Source organism: Neolamprologus multifasciatus, chromosome 12 (assembly GCF_963576455.1).
Source record: "Neolamprologus multifasciatus chromosome 12, fNeoMul1.2, whole genome shotgun sequence".
Lineage (NCBI taxonomy): Eukaryota > Metazoa > Chordata > Actinopteri > Cichliformes > Cichlidae > Neolamprologus > Neolamprologus multifasciatus.
This window is the reverse complement of record NC_140450.1, coordinates 24,649,049-24,664,986: the sequence shown is the minus strand read 5'-3', so window position 1 is coordinate 24,664,986 and position 15,938 is coordinate 24,649,049. Positions and strand designations below refer to the sequence as shown.

The window sequence follows — 15,938 nt, the reverse complement described above, 5'->3', positions numbered from 1 at the left end:
TCTCCAACTACTGATTCTTCTACTACTGTTTTCACCAGTTTCTGGTGAGAGCACATGTGGTATCTTAAGACTTCTGCAGCAGAAGAGATATACGTTGAAGATGTTTACATATAAAATAATATTTAACTTGACATTTTTGTAAATATCTTTTAAAGTTTCAATTCTAGAAAGTTATATTGTTTTGAGTGTTTACAGTTTCAAAGAGTGAATCATGTTTTTTGTTGTTGTTTGGTTTATTTTGCAGGCCTCTTGGTGGGACCTATTACTTTGACTTTGGTCTGTCTGTCTGTGCTGTTATTTCCAGTAGTTTTAATCCTTATCTACAAACGTAAGAACCATCATTAATCTTTTGTACATCAAGAGAAATACTTAAATGTGTGCTTTTTTTTACCCACAAATCCACATCCGTGAACTTCCCTATCTTGGACAGATGACAGAAATGGTTTTATGTATAACTATATCGTGGTGTACGGATACTTAGTCAGCAAACATGGTCGGAAAATTAAAGTTATCTCCCCTGGTTGTGGTATGATGGCAAAATACTTCACCGTAAATGGACAGATGATAATACAATAGTGCTTAGGTTTTACAAAGCAACAAATATTATTCACATTATGGCAAAAAGAAAGCAAATGCACTGAAGGATGTCCTCTCCACATACTGGGAGAGGGTGATGAATATGAAGCATTTAGATGGTATTTTTCATTCTATTGTTGAAGGACTGTACCTATGAAAGGATACGAGAGGAGCTCCGGAAGATAGACTCAAAAAAATCTAGAAAACCTAGAAGAATATGCTACTCTTAACTTTCAAGGCTGCTTTGACACAGTTCAACCCAGCACCACCGCCTGTGAATATGCTACTGTGAAGTTTGGCAGATATCCAACCACCGGGTCTGTCATTCAGCCACCCAGACCGACAGAGAAGCATCTCAACTCAGACAACTCAAACAACAGAAAAAATTTAAATAGAAGAAAAGATCAGCTCAAATTTACAAAATGTGTGGTTATGTTTTTGGTAGTTCTTGATGGCTCGTTTAGATTAAAAATGCCATGTGTATTTGTCAACAAGTAGAAAGTAGCATATGAAGATTTAAAATATCCTGTCATATTTGACCACTGACCTCTCTTCAAGGTCAAAAGATTAATATAAGTTTTAAAGTGATAGTAATGCTGTAAAGAGCTATTTAAAACTATGTTTCCTACTGCTTTTGTTTGTATTATAGGCACATAGAGAATGATATATGGGGATTCAAAATATTTCATTACTTTGGATCACTAACCTCTTCTTTAAGGTCAAATAAGGTCAAACTTTCATAAAATGCCTTTTATCTTTAAAACTATACTCGAAATTCTACTTGCTTTGTTTGTATTGGCAACATTACATGATATGTATATGGTATATGGGGATTCTAAATATCACATTATAGTTTGCATCCAAAATAAAATACCATTCCCTTAAATCCTGCCTGGATAGTGAGCTGTTTTGGCAGAGGTTTCCGCTCTCGCAGTGCTTGTTGTTGCTTTTGAATAACCTGTCCACACACAAATAGCTTTATGAGTCTTTATAAGACTTCAACAATGATCTTATTCTGCAGTCTTACGTTTGCAGGAGGATTTCAGAAATGGAGCAAATCAGCAAGATATCTCTAATCAGTAAACAAGCTTAGTGTAGCATGTCATTATAGTATACAGCATCCATCTCTGGCTCAAATCTACTTGAGTTACAATGAGTATAAAATCAGCAAGGACCTAGATTGTGTAATAATATATCAAAAGGTTGGAAGAGTAGCTGTTATTAAAGACTTTCCTTAAAGGTTAACTAGCTTTAATGTATTAGAGCTGCTTCAATAAATATATTCTCCTACAGTGTTTAAGAATGTTTAACACAGTTACAGTATGTTAGTGTGCCTTCAACGTATGTAACGTATGTATCTGCTCCGGATGATCGATTGGAGTATTGTGCCTCTCTGATCATTAATTTCATTGTTGATGCCAACATGTGTTTGCAAATAACAAAAAAGAAGTTTCAAGTTGCGCTTAGTCAAAATTAGTGCTATCCATCGGTTATCAGACAAACTATTTGTTTCCAGAATGAAAAACAGACCGAGACCTGAAAGGATCAGAACTGGTTAATATGGAGGAGTTGAAGTCCATTTAGAGGATCAAATAGCTGGTCATTGAGATCGCTCTCGAAATTGGTTTGAAATTCATCTGAAACTTTGTTTTGTTGTGTTGTTATTTTTGTATGATTTGAACCTGTTAACTCATAATTGTACTGCAACTGTTTGAGATTTGTGTTTGTGCGCTGGCTTATTTTTTACATTTTTACAATCTCTGCTACCATTTTGGTGCCATAACTCTTGAAAGCGATTTTTAATCTCCCTGAGCTTTTAGCTTGATGAATAAAAAATAAACATACTGCATGACATAAACCATACAGAGGGGTTGTGATTGGGGGGCCTTCTACAGACACACTGCTGCTGGTTTGATATGAGAAAGAAAGTCACTTCTGGCATGAGAATTCCAGAATAACCCTATTCTCACACCAACGCAAGATTTTGCATATTCTAAATTATTAAAACTCAGCTAAACAGGTAAAACAATATAAGGTCATAATATTCTTGGGGTTATTTTTTAGCTTCTTTATAGCTTTGCAAAATCTTATAAGCAGTTTATATGCATGCAAAAATAGCTAAAAGCACACATTAGCTAATGTAAATCAAGTAGGATGTCTAACAGCGTCTAAAAAAAGAAACATTAAAAACACTTCTTGATGTTGATGCCCAACGGAGGGTCATCTTAGGCCCAATGGGCTATCAGAGTTGCAATACACCGGTGGAAACCATGCTCTGTTCAAATATGAATGCTAAGCAGCATTTTTTTAAAAGAAAATAAAATGTTTAATAGAATTACCAATTTCTATTGTAAATGGACAAGCAGTTAGCTCTGCGATTACAGTCAACTGAAGCCGTTAACTTCAAACATCAATTCCCAGTCAGCAAAGCCTTTTGCAATGTGCACACACACAGGAGACAGAAAATGCTGTCAAACATATATATAATGAAAGGTTTGCACAATGATAAATAATGTTTGGTGTTCTTCTGCACATTCTTCAGGTCAGATGTTACACACAGATTTCAGGTTCATATGGTGGAATAGTTTGTAAAAATGTGGCTCTCCTCTGGATCAAACCTTCACACCACCTGAGTCTCAGTCCTCAGGACCTTCAAGCAGACGAGTTCACCTTTATAGAAAACCATACTGATTCTTCTTTAACCCCCTCTTACTTATTTTGAATGCCACACTGTTTTCAAAGGGAAACACCTGTGAAAACTGCATTCACACTGTTTTACTTTTGTTAATGTTGCCTTGCAACTTTCAGTCACAAAACTCATAATGCGCCTCTTGGCTAAAACGTGACAGCAGCTTTTTGTTGCTAACAGTTTTACGTCACTGCAGACTATTACGTAATCGCTGACTTCACCTCTGTTGGCACCACTGTCACACTTTCATGTCTTTCTGGGACATTTAAAACGACTCTCATGGTTATTTGTAAAATTGATGAAAATGTGAGATTATAGTTTTAAATAACTATAAAACGATCGCTCTGCTGTGGCTCTGCTTCCGATGTTGTGCCAAATAGTTATTTTTCTATGTGTGTTTTTATATGTACCCTAATATTTTTGGTTATAATATAAATGGGCTGTAGTCAACAGAATTTATGAAGGGGAAATGATGTGTTTTGCAAGTTTATCACTCTGGCTTATTGTTTCTGCTCTGTGTTCTACATTATAACTAATCCAGTCCTTTCTGGCTTCTTCAAGTATCTTTATGGAACTGTGATGTTATATTTATTGCAAGTTTTACTCCCCTATTAGCCAGATCTTTCTTTAAAAAGAATCTTTTAATATCAGTGAGACTTCTCACCTGCTGTAAATAAATAATATGTAAAAGTCCCTTTTGCTAAAAACTGACCACAGCTTCTATATTGTGACAGGAATATTCTTTCTGCTTCAGAATGACTCTGTATCACTCATGAGAGATATATTTGAGATACTTTTTGACAGATTATTGGCCAACAAATCATCTACAACGGCTTTAATACTGGGAAAACACCAGCAGGGCTAGTGCTCTGTCCTTACCTGTCTGTCTCTGAGACTTAAACCATTTCTGGTTATATTGTGTTTTGGTGGTGAATACAGTCTTGCCAACCAAATTTGGTCTTCATCAAATTACCACAAATTTATTGTCATATAAACCTTGAGGCTTTAATCCCTTTCGGAGCAGTTACTTGCTATGTCTGCCTACTGGTTCAGCTTTCTTAGAGATATGAAAACCCATCAGAGGGGAAAGCTTTGCTTCCCTTCACTCAGTAGATATTAGCACTGGAACACAAAAATCAGTACACATGAACATTATCAATACCGATGATAAGTAGTATTTACATAAACATTTTTACAATACATAAAATAGTTCAGTGTATACTACACCACCATACAAACATGTTTTATAGCTTCTCTGTGCTCATTTGTAACACATACATTATTAATATACATTTAAAAACAAACACACTGGATTCCAACGGCGTTAAAATAAGTTTCACCACCGGGTTTCTCTAAACACTTTGTTTTGTTCACTGAGAAATGTCGTGTCAAGAAGCCACAAGCTCCACTATGTGAATCACATAAGAAAACATGATAAATCCAGCTCTTATTATGGTTTTATGGAAACTTCATAGGCCGCAAATCCCAAGGTCTGCCTGATAAACACCACTAATAAGTCCAAGATCTGGCTTATTCTCCAACAGTTGTTTTCACTTTATTTTCCTATCATAAAATAAGTGGTCCACCTGGCAAGGAGCAAAGCGCCAAACAGCACAGTGTAACTGAAGAGAACAAATTTGAGGATTTCCTTGAATGTCCGGAGGAAGCGGATAAACAAGGGATCCACATCCTGGGGCTCCTGCTGTGTCATTTGCCTCCGACCAAGCTGGGTTAGGTGTCCCATGTTTTGGCCTCGCCCCATTCTTCAAACAAACACATTTGTTAGATTTCAGTACAAAAGAAAAGAATTAGAATCAAGACATGTGGCTGAAAGTTCATTAAACATATATGTACTGCAAGCAACACCGGCAGTATGAATGAATTAAATTTAACGTATGGAAATTTAGACAAAAACACCAGGATGCATCTTCATATTAACTTGTATTATAAGCGCAAAGTTATTTATTCCTGGCAATGTAAAAGCTGAGGAAAGACTGGCGTTAATAATTTATCCCCCAAGTTGCACAAATGGGTTCAGTATCGATCTGCTTTGTTTGCGTACAGTTGCAAATAATATACTGAACATCATTCGCCTTTACCGCTTTTGGATAGGAAAACAAGAACATTTCTTGCATGGTGAATCTGTTTTTTTAAGGTCATTTTTTTCCACACTATTAAACAACAGCCACACCCATACATGAACCACGTTAGTCACAATACATTTTCCTTATAAAAATGTATACTTTTATCATGTCTCCCCGTTAAAATAAAGAAAGTTTAATGTCTGTTACCTTCTTAAATTTTTTATCTTGCTATCAAAAACAGACAAACTGTGCATAAAGTGACAAATGTAAACATGCATGAATGCCAGATAATTCCACATGAGGTAAAGGCATAATTTCTTTCTTTTTTTTTAAAAAAGGAAACACTTACAGCTTTGTGTTGATGGAGCAGGACAGGAGCTGATCAGAAGGGCTCCTGTGCTTCTAGCCCTGAAGTCCAAGTTGATGTGTGCCGTCTTGAGCGTTTCAAGCCCTTGTGGGAGAGGAGGAGCCAAAAGGAAAAACTGATCACAAGGATCCGAATCCCCTGGGATTTATTTAATGGCAATAAAAGTGTTGTTGCACCTGCTCCTCAAGGAAACAGCAGGCCAAAATTTACAGATTTAAGTATTCTCTGAATAATTTACCAAAGTAGTTTCCAAGACTTTTACACAAGCAGCATGAAGGAAAAACTACAAAAATTAGCCAAACAGAGGTCACCAAAATATCTGAGTGCTGTCAGCAGGTCTCCCTATATATATAGCGTCAGGCACGGAGAAGGTATTGACTGATACAGAGATCAAACACCCTCCTGCCGCAGAGTTATCCTCTACCGGAACATGGAGCAAATGGCCTCCTAATTCAATCAGTGTCCTGTGCTGTCAAATCATGGGCTGCCGTGGGCTGAGCTCTCCAGACAGCACAGGGCCATTATCGGATGATCAGGAGGCCTGTTACTGCGCTAATTGCTCCTTCAGAGAACTGGAGCACTGCTGAGGAATACACTCCCATCCCTGCTTTTCGTCCGCTTGCAATCAGCTTTCCTTACCAAAAAATTGCCCAATTTACAAGAATCAAAATGGCGTATCACATGACCAAGTAATGTGACACTAATTATAGTTTAAGACTTTATTTAGCCATTTTTAATCCAAGCAAAGGAAAACAAACAAAAGACAACTACAAAAGCTTTCAAAAATGCAAATCAAATGCATCATTACTCTTCTATGGCATCACAAATATGTTTTAATTCTATATACAGTATATATACAGTAGCAGAAAAGCAATAGCTGCAATGACAGAAACACAACCAAAGGACAAAGTTCATTAGACATCAATAAAACTTTAAATTGCACGATACGGGTGCAACTCAAAGGGAGGACAGTAAAGATTATGGAATGTATATAAAAGACAGATGTAGCCTCCGGCTGCCCTAAACCTGCTTTTTCTCTAATGTCCAGCAGGGGGAGAGTCCTCTGCAAAAAAAAATAAAAATAAAATAAAAATCACCAGATCGTCTCCATTGCTTGTTCAGCCTTTTTTTTTTCTTTTAGAAAAGAAAAAATGTGTCATTTTGTAAATTGTAATTAAACTCTTGTTTACGGCAAAGCAGATGATAAAGCAAGCTATGCTTCAGAGCTACCTTTTGCTGTACTATGAGCATTTCTCAGTCAGACCAACCCACGGTAAACATCAAGAAAAGAAAACGGCCGACACAAACATCAGACTTTGCAAACAGGACTTCACAAAACAAAGGGTGGCATCACTCAGGCGATTAGAAAGTGGAAATGCATAAGGCTGCAGTGTCATAGTAGGTAACAGTTACTTTGACATAAAGAAATTTTGAAAGAGCCGGTCTCTCTTTAAACCGGAAGAGACATCAATGAAACACCTGCAGGACAGTGATGTGGACATAAAAAAAAAAAAAAACAGCAGCTGAGCTTTTCTGGTGGATGGGCTTTTTGATGTGGCCAGGTGTATGTGCAGGTGACTCATTGTGTTGGGGATTCAGGGCGGTCCATGAGGGATTTGATCCAAGTAGTGCCATTTATGAGTTTTGTGGTGGCTATAACATACTCCATCCCGCTGTCTTCCACTTGAGAGAGGAAACGGAGAGCAGCTATTTCTGCATACGTCACGCCACCGAGGAAGAACACCAGCGTTGTCCGATTCTCTCCCTGCTGGCCTGTTGGACATTGAGAGGAGATGCGAGTCACTAAAATGCAACATAAAAACTAAATATATTAACAATAGCAAAGCATATTTTATTGTTTTTCCTTAATTCCTCTCTGACCTGGTAAATCCTTTAAATACTACCAAATATAAATGTTAATAAAACACATCTCAATGTAAAGCAAATAGCAATCCACCCTCTGTTAAAGCACAATTTTTTAAAAATGTGAAAACCCTAATTTAGCCATACACTCCCCCCAGATTAGAGTCCTCTATTATCACCTTTAAAAACTAATGCAAGGCAGGCATGTAGCAACAAGTCAACTGTCTAATGCCCAAACACAGTTCTAATTAGCACATTTCAAACAGAGTGTATAATTAAATTCATTATTCACATCAGTGCAACACCTACTACTGCCAAAATGAAAAGATGGAGGAAAGATGGAGGAAAACAAAAGGAAAACACTGGCTGTCACTCACAAATCAAGCACAGAGTGGTTTTTCAGCCTTTCTATCAAGAAAGGCACACAAAAAAACCAACAAGCTAACAGTGGCTGTGTGGCACCATTGGCTACATGCCATAAATCTGCCGCTATTCAGCATCTGACATAAACAAATCCTGTGTCTTATCTACACAGAGCAGGAGGGAGCCTGTTTTTGTTCTGTTGTGAGCAGCAGGGCAAAGAGCAGTCCTAGCTTCTCTTAGTCCTTACGTTTCTTATGGAGGCCAGAGGGAAGCTGTTGTCTCTCCTCAAAGTGTGGGCCGGGAAGCATTTTCAGAACCTCTTCAATGCTGCGCCACCCAGGTCGCGCCAAGATCTGAGTCAGTCGGATGCTAAGAGGAGAATAGCCACTGTACACGTATGAGATGTCGTTGGGATTCTGAAAGAACAGAAAAACTCAAAAACGTCAGCCCTTGCTTTTTCATGAGTTTAATCCATTAACTGCTTTCCTTTTTTTGTATATTGAGTACCTGCTCATTGGCGTCCTCCATCCACAGTTTAAGAGTTTTTCTAATAGTGGGGTAGTTATTCCGTGAGCCTGTCTGTGGCTTTAAAAGACCAGCCTTCTCTAGGTTGTTCAGCGTGAGTATGTGTTCATAACCATAGGTCTTCACACAGGGGGAGGAAAAAAGTTTAAAACCATCCAGTTTTAATTATGACACAGCAATTTACCATTTTTTGATTCAGCAGGAAGCCAAGGGTGCAGAGAAAGCTTCTTTATGTCTTTACCTGAAGAATCTCCCTCTTGTAGTAGTCCATCACCTTGTGTTTGAGGCCATTGTTGCAGACTGACTGCATACACACCAGACGCAGGATCTTGATCAGGGGATCCTTCTGGGCAATGCAGTCTTCTATATACGTGTTCACCTGCATAGTCACATAATTTTACGGTGTTTAGTGAACTTTACTAAAAATCCTGTGAAACAGCACCTATAAAAACACACCTTGCAACTACTGGATTGGACTCCCTTTTGCCTACATAACTGCCTTAATTCTTCATGGTATAGATTCAACAAGGTGCTGGAAACCCTGTTGGATCTATACCATGAAGAAACATTCCTCAAAGATTTTAGTTTGTATTTAAATGAAAGCATCACAAACTTGCTGCAGATTTGCTGGGTGTACATCAAGGATGCAAATAGGGTTGTGTAGGGAAACTCCCAGGAGATCAGCAGTTGTGAAATTCTCATACCAGCTCATCTGGCATCAACAACCATGTCATGTTCAAAGCCACTTACATCACCTTTCCTCCCATTCAGATGCTCAGTTTGTTTAGTATCTAAGGCTACGTTCACACTGCAGGTCTTAATGCTCAATTCCGATTTTTGATCAAATCCAATTTTTTTGTCTGCTTGTTCACACTACAAATAAAATGCGACAGCAAACGCGCTCTAGTGTGAACCCTCAAAGCGGCCCGCATGCGCAAAAGAAGACATCATACACAACGCGCTCTGTTTAGATCCAGAGCAAACAGTATTGTTTGACTGATGGCCCTTAATATAAAGACTTGTTTTGGAGTTTACGTTTCCCAATTTTTGCTTTAAGTTATTTTTGTTATTTACATAATAATGTAAATAACCTAATAATTATCCTTATTGCTGTTTTAGAGAGGAGCGGTGCTTCAAAGGATAGTTGCAGATTTCTGTCAGAATCTGCAGATCATACAGTACAAATAACATGTTCACTTTCTCCAACGTTGTCTTCCCAACAGTTTCACTAACATCTACACTGGATGGCCAGGAAGCGTTCGCGATGTCTTCTCCGGGGCTGATAATTGGCATCTGTCTTGTGTCAGTGACGTAAAAGACGGATTTAATGCAAACTGACCATTCACACAGCAGTCGCTTTCTAAAACATCAGATATGTATCGGATTCAGTACCACATACGAAAGTGACCCAGATCGGATTTGAAAATATCGGATTTGTGCTGTTCACACTGTCATACCATGATCGGATATGGGTTGCATAGGGCTTTCGCCTGCAGTGTGAACGTAGCCTAAATGCATGGAGCTGCAGGCCATGTGAGGATGGTTGAACAGGTTTACCTAATATATATGTGTGTTTGATAACATGTAACAACTTATCTTAGGGAGGAAAATAGGTAACTAGATGAAAAATACCTTGTCTGTGTCAACACCAGTCATAAATTCCTGCTCCACTGTTAGATTATCAAAGAAGGCCTCGGATGCTGAAACATGAGATGATAGATGATTTACTACATAGTAATGGATATTGATAGAAATAGATGTCTTTAAAGACTTTAAAGCCAAAAACTGAGCGAGATGTATGCTAAAAACATAATGTGATTTGATGGGAAAGCATTGGATTATATACGCACTTGTGATGTCTTTGATCAGCTCGGCAATAGAAGTGTGGTTAGCCAGTGAGCTTCGGGCTGCCTGCATGTGAGGCAGCTGGGAGACAAACTGCTTAATTTCTCCCACCGTTTTGGCATTATGGCGCTCCTGAGAGACAAAAGAAGAGATGAAACAAGCATAATGCAACATCCAAATAATCTTTAACCACTATCACACAAAACACCTCAGTAATAAAATTCAAGGCTTTGACATGCTACAGTTATAATGCACTGGACCGTAGCACTCCTTTACTTGTTGTTTGGCCTAGCAAGAATATCTGAAACTGATCTCATGTTGTTCCCCAAAAGTACCCAAATTGGAATGAAGGGAATTTCACACTATGATCACCACATGTAAGCAAAGACGGGGGGAAAAAAAGCAAAAATGTATCCAAAACAAGGCTAACCTCAAAGGCGGCAGATATTATTTTGGCTTTTTTGCTGAGTGCTGCTCCAACAGCATTGAAATTTTTGTCCCGGATTTCCGCATACAGCTCCTCTGCTGAGTTGAGCTGTAACTTCTTGGGCTCTGTCGGCAAATCTTTACTCCCTTCACCTTGCTTCTTCTGTGCAAACTTCTCAGGAGGCAGCTTGACATAACCTGGAGTGAAAGCATAGAATTAAAAAAAAAAAGGACTAAAACTAAATAAAAATAAAATAGTGAAAAATCCCTGAAAAACTTATGGCTCAGGATAGTGACACTACTAGCATGAAAAGCTACCACACAGAAATGTCTGCAGGCAAGCATCCAAACAAGGATCACTAGACTGCAGACATCATCAAACTGCTGGAGAAACTAACCTCCACCTCAACACTACAATATGTCAAATATTGGAGAAAAAAAGAAGATTAATTTTAATGTTCAAGTGTAATCCTGCTCTGCTTTTTGATTAAAAATAACATTGCAAAAGAAACAGCGGGATATGCAGATGTCAGACACAATAAATATTACTGAGGCTCAACATGCAAACATAAGAATAAGAACTCTAAATGATTTATTCATACCATTACTGATTCCGTAAATCTCGTCAATGAGACCCTCATAGGTGAGCTGTGTGGCCAGAGGGGTGAGCAGGTCAACGTTACGATCAAGGAGAAGAAGGGTATCGAACACGGGCAGAATCTGATTCTGACTGCCAGCAAACTCCCTCTTCATCCTCAACATCATGTTGGCAACGAGCTGATAACAAGCAGAGGATTTGTTTATCAGAAAACTGTATTCACCTCTCTGCTGCAGAGCCTCTGCTTTCATATAAAACAGAAATTATTGCAGGTTACATCATGCTCACCCGTGCACATTCTCCTTTCCCATATATCTGTGGAATGGTGCCATACAGAGCCTGCAAGGTCATGAGGCCTTTGGCTGTGTGGTACAGGCTTGTTTGGTCATTTTCCAGGTAGCACTCCTGAGTGAGACAAAGGAGAGTAATTTATGCGTATATGAGAGATTCCACCGAGGCAAGTATATGATACATATTTGTACTGTGCAACCTGAACACACCCTGAAAGCACTTTCATACTCCATGGACAGCAGGTCCCCATCGTAGGGAATCAGGTCCAGGATATACTCATCGATGTTGATGAAAGAGCCCAGCACGCCCTGCTCCTTCAGCCGCTGTTCGCACAGCATGCTCCGCCGAGGCACGAACAAAATATGAAAGTCTCGGGATGAATGGTGTCTATCCTCACTAAAAAGTAGCACAATTCATGTTGCAAAGTGTGGATAGCCATGCAAAGTGAGAGAAAGAACAAGAAAACAAAACCTTGTCTTTATCGCAGATTGAAGTTGAGACACATACACTCACCTAGTTATATTGTCTGCAATGATGTCCATAAGTTCCAGTCTGGGCCGGACAAAAAATATGATATTTTTGACATCAGCAGGGGGAAGCCTCCCATTCTTGAGGGTGAACATCTTTTCCACTTCATGTTCCTGAACACACCATAATAAACAACAAGTCAAAACAACACCCTCAGCAACATTAGACACATGACATTAGTGTTAAAAGAAACTAGATAATAAGACATGTGGGCCTTGTCTGTTGTCTGAATTAATTTAGACATAAATTGTGCAAACACTTCCGAAAAATAATGTGCAAATAAATACAGAATTCCAAGATTGGAAAATCCCATGAACACATATTTCTTTTACACTAAAAAATAACAGAAAACATAAAAGATTTAAAATAAGAAAATGGACCAAGAAAAATATTTGATTATTTTTAATTTGGCGACACCAGTACATCTCAAAAAAGGGCATGGATATGTTTACCACAAACTGAGGAGACTAGCGGCTGGACTTTTAGGAGAGGAACACTGTACCTTTCTTGTCTGATATACAATTCTAGCTGCTCTACAGTTCCGAGTCTAATTTGTTGTATTTTTGATTTCACAATGTGCCAAATGCTTTCAGCTGGTGAAAAGTCTAGAATGTAGGCAGGACAGTTCAGTAGACTCTTCAACTATGAATGCATGCTGTTGTAATAAATGCTTAATGCGGTTTAGAAGTTTTTTGCTGAAATGTGCAAAAAGACTGCTGTCCTATCCAGTCTGGATAGGAGCATATGTCAAACCTGTTTTCAGCATTGCTAGATATGTAGACTACCAATTCCACAGGCATGAATGCAGCTCCATCAAAGGTGCAGGTTTTTGAACTCAGTGCTGATAATAAGTCAGATGCTTTTCCTGTTTAGTCCTGAGGACACAACGTCCACGTTTTGCAAAAATTGCATTTAGTCATCTGACCACAGAATAGTTTTCCACTTTGCATTTTACATTAGCAGACAGTAGCATTTCTGGATCACGTTCAACTATGGCTTCTTCTTTGCGTGACAGACCTTTAACCTCTAGTTTTGGATAGCATGGTGATCTGTGTTTACAGACAATTATTTCTGGAAGTGTTCATGAACCTATGCAGCGGTTTTCATGACGGAACCATGTGTGTTTTTAATGCAGCGGCACCTGAGTGTTTTTCCCTTGTGCACAGAGATTCCTTCAGATTCTCTGAATTGGTTGCTGATATGTACCAATCATGTTACTGACCTAATGTTCCTCAAGCTATTTCATTTTAGTACCAATTACTTTTCCAGACTGTTCTTCGTGTACCAACGTTTTCAGTTGTCTTGTTGCCATCCCATTCAAAATGGCCTAATATTTTTTCATTAAACAGTATAAAGCTCTGACGTTTTCTGTTTTTTTAATGTAAATAATATATTGGTTTTTGGAGATTTGCAAATAATTGCATTCCCACAGCTTCCTAACATTTTTAGAAATGGGTTTGTAAACAGAAAGCACTTACCTTCAACAGAGAGTACTGAGCTATTAGTCCAAACGGTCCCGTCAGATATTCGTCCCAAACAATGGCCTAAAGTAAGAGAGTAAGAGCAAACAAAGCTTTGAATCGTGAGTAAGCAGAACTGAAGATGTTCTGTCAGGCGATACTTGCTAATTGTTACTTAGCTATTAGCTCGAATATTTTATAATACGACGCACCTACACAGATATATGTCTGCGTTATCTCTACTGTTTTACACATTCAAAATAAAACTATGACTATAATGTTAACTGACAGTCTCATGGTAACGCTGAGGCTCAGAGACCACATTAACTACCACTACCAGTGTTTGGACCACATTTCACAGGCGTATGCGGGTTTGTCACCTTGCTTCCTGCGCATTTGTCCAAAAACTCTCGAAGCTCTTTCCGTGCTGCTTCTCTCAATATGTTTAAATTCACTCTACCGTACGACAAGTGAGCAGCCATTTTTTTCCTTACTAGCAGCACAACAAATCAGGTGACTTCTGCGGAGTCGCATCATGTGACCAAAGAAAGTCAAGCTAGTTCATGCCAGTGATTGTAGAACACACCACAACTGAGCCTAAACACTTCCACTTCACTAATGCACCGACAAATCCAGGTCGACACTATCTGTTTGCTACGGTAATAATAAATAAAAGTTAAATGCAAAACCTAAAATAGCATAACGGGCAATACGGGTTTCACGCATGCGCAGATGTTGCTCGGTACGAAAAACTACTTAAACAGCTAAGAGAAATACTCATGTCTCATACCGAGTCTCAGCGTCGTTTAAATTATACTTATTAAGCGCAGACATCCACAGAATAACATCGGAAACGTTTCCCGTTCAAGTATGCTTTTTGATGAAGGAAGCGCAGAGAAGGTACTATTTTAGTCCTCCTGTACTCTTTTTGCGAGTAGGTGTGACAACCAATGACAGTCATTGGCAATAACACGTATTTTTTATTTTTGGGGGGAGGAGGGGGTGACAGAGATTGAAACTTTACTGATAAATTTAGGGCATTAGAGTTAACGTCACGCCGCAATACATTATGGGAGCGCAGCACCATTTTAGCAGGCCACGAATCAAGACAAACACACTGTGTTAGAAGGAAGATTGCTACAAACCATACTTAAAAGCAGCTCAAAAGAACGGCACAGAGACAGATTGCGTCCGGATGCAAAGATTCGGTACTTGCAAAAAAAAAAAAAAAAAAAATAGCGTGCATTGGAAATGTGGACCCGTATGAAATACGGCCGTGGAGTAGAAACCCTGAAGACCTACCGCTATTGTGGAGTCAGTGCATTGATGTGACATTGTCCTGAAGGATTTAGTCATTCTATATGGTTAAAGAAATTGCACTAATTAATTCATATTCATTATAAATAATCCTAATAATACACCTTGCTTCCGTGTTTATGTCATGTGTAACTAAAAATATATTCTATTTTGGTTTTATAATTGATTAATGACCTGCAGAATCTCCTTATCATATTAAGTGATTCATAATAGTCACTTAAAGTTGAACTTATGCTTTCTCCATCTTTAAAGTGATTACCTCCTTGCATTACATACTTAAGTCTAATTTCTTGCTGGCAGATTTAAAAAACAAAAAAACAGGCAGATTTAGAATATAACATGCAGCGTTCTACAAATGGATACGTAAAAGGGAAAAAAAATGACATGTATGTGCCAACTTTCTAAACACTTTATTTGTTACATTTGTGATAAATGGATTTGAAACTAAATAAAACACATTTGGGTCGGCCTTGGCTCATTAAAGTTCTTGTCTTTAAATTAACTTTGTCTGTGTGTGTTTCATGTACTGCACTCTTAAAGACTAAATGAACCAGCCATAGGTCATTGTGAGCATCGCAGGGAAGGTTGAAGCCGCTCGCTGCACCTGTATGGCCAGAGTCGCGGATACCTGCACCCATGTCGCTGCTCTTCTGTTTAAAGTTGAAGCAACAGTGCGGATCCGTGGTACAAGGACTGTTACAGATGAACCTGCGTACTGGGTTTTGCTGGGTAATATGACCAAGATACAGTCAGTGGTTGGCTATAAGATAGACTTCTCCTCTTCAGCTGCCCAAAAAAAGGCTCTCAATCAAAACATAAACAGACCATCTGTAGTGGCAAGTAAATGAAGCCGTCCTCAGAAAAGAAATTCCACCTGCAACTGTGGAGGAGTTGTCACAACTGATAGGAAAATATTTCTCCAAGCATAGTTCTGTTCTGAATAACCCATAATGTTGTATTTAGGGGTATACATTTGTGCCTGAAGTGCATTGCCATGTAAATAATT

General features: G+C 38.6%; 1 protein-coding gene and 1 long non-coding RNA gene across 3 annotated transcripts; both read right to left on the bottom strand.

The window, feature by feature from the left end:
• Positions 1 to 112: 112 nt before the first annotated feature.
• LOC146507060 (uncharacterized) lies at positions 113 to 6,300 on the bottom strand. 2 transcript variants are annotated; one of them, XR_014877388.1, is made up of 2 exons: positions 5,699 to 6,300; positions 113 to 5,028 (listed from the first exon to the last, which is right to left on the bottom strand). It is a non-coding gene; the product is annotated as an uncharacterized LOC146507060 (long non-coding RNA). The 2 variants fall into 2 exon arrangements; XR_014877389.1 differs by having other exon boundaries at positions 113 to 6,300.
• Positions 6,301 to 6,420: 120 nt separating this feature from the next.
• Positions 6,421 to 14,232, bottom strand: vps33a (VPS33A core subunit of CORVET and HOPS complexes). The gene is made up of 13 exons (XM_085181522.1): positions 13,996 to 14,232; positions 13,634 to 13,699; positions 12,141 to 12,268; positions 11,837 to 12,023; positions 11,625 to 11,741; positions 11,341 to 11,515; positions 10,743 to 10,936; positions 10,318 to 10,444; positions 10,100 to 10,167; positions 8,709 to 8,846; positions 8,450 to 8,587; positions 8,190 to 8,358; positions 6,421 to 7,489 (listed from the first exon to the last, which is right to left on the bottom strand). The coding sequence occupies exons 1-13, from the start codon at positions 14,095 to 14,097 to the stop codon at positions 7,296 to 7,298; spliced, it is 1,803 nt and encodes a 600-aa protein (XP_085037648.1). The 5' UTR covers positions 14,098 to 14,232; the 3' UTR covers positions 6,421 to 7,295.
• Between the last annotated feature and the right edge of the window lie 1,706 nt (positions 14,233 to 15,938).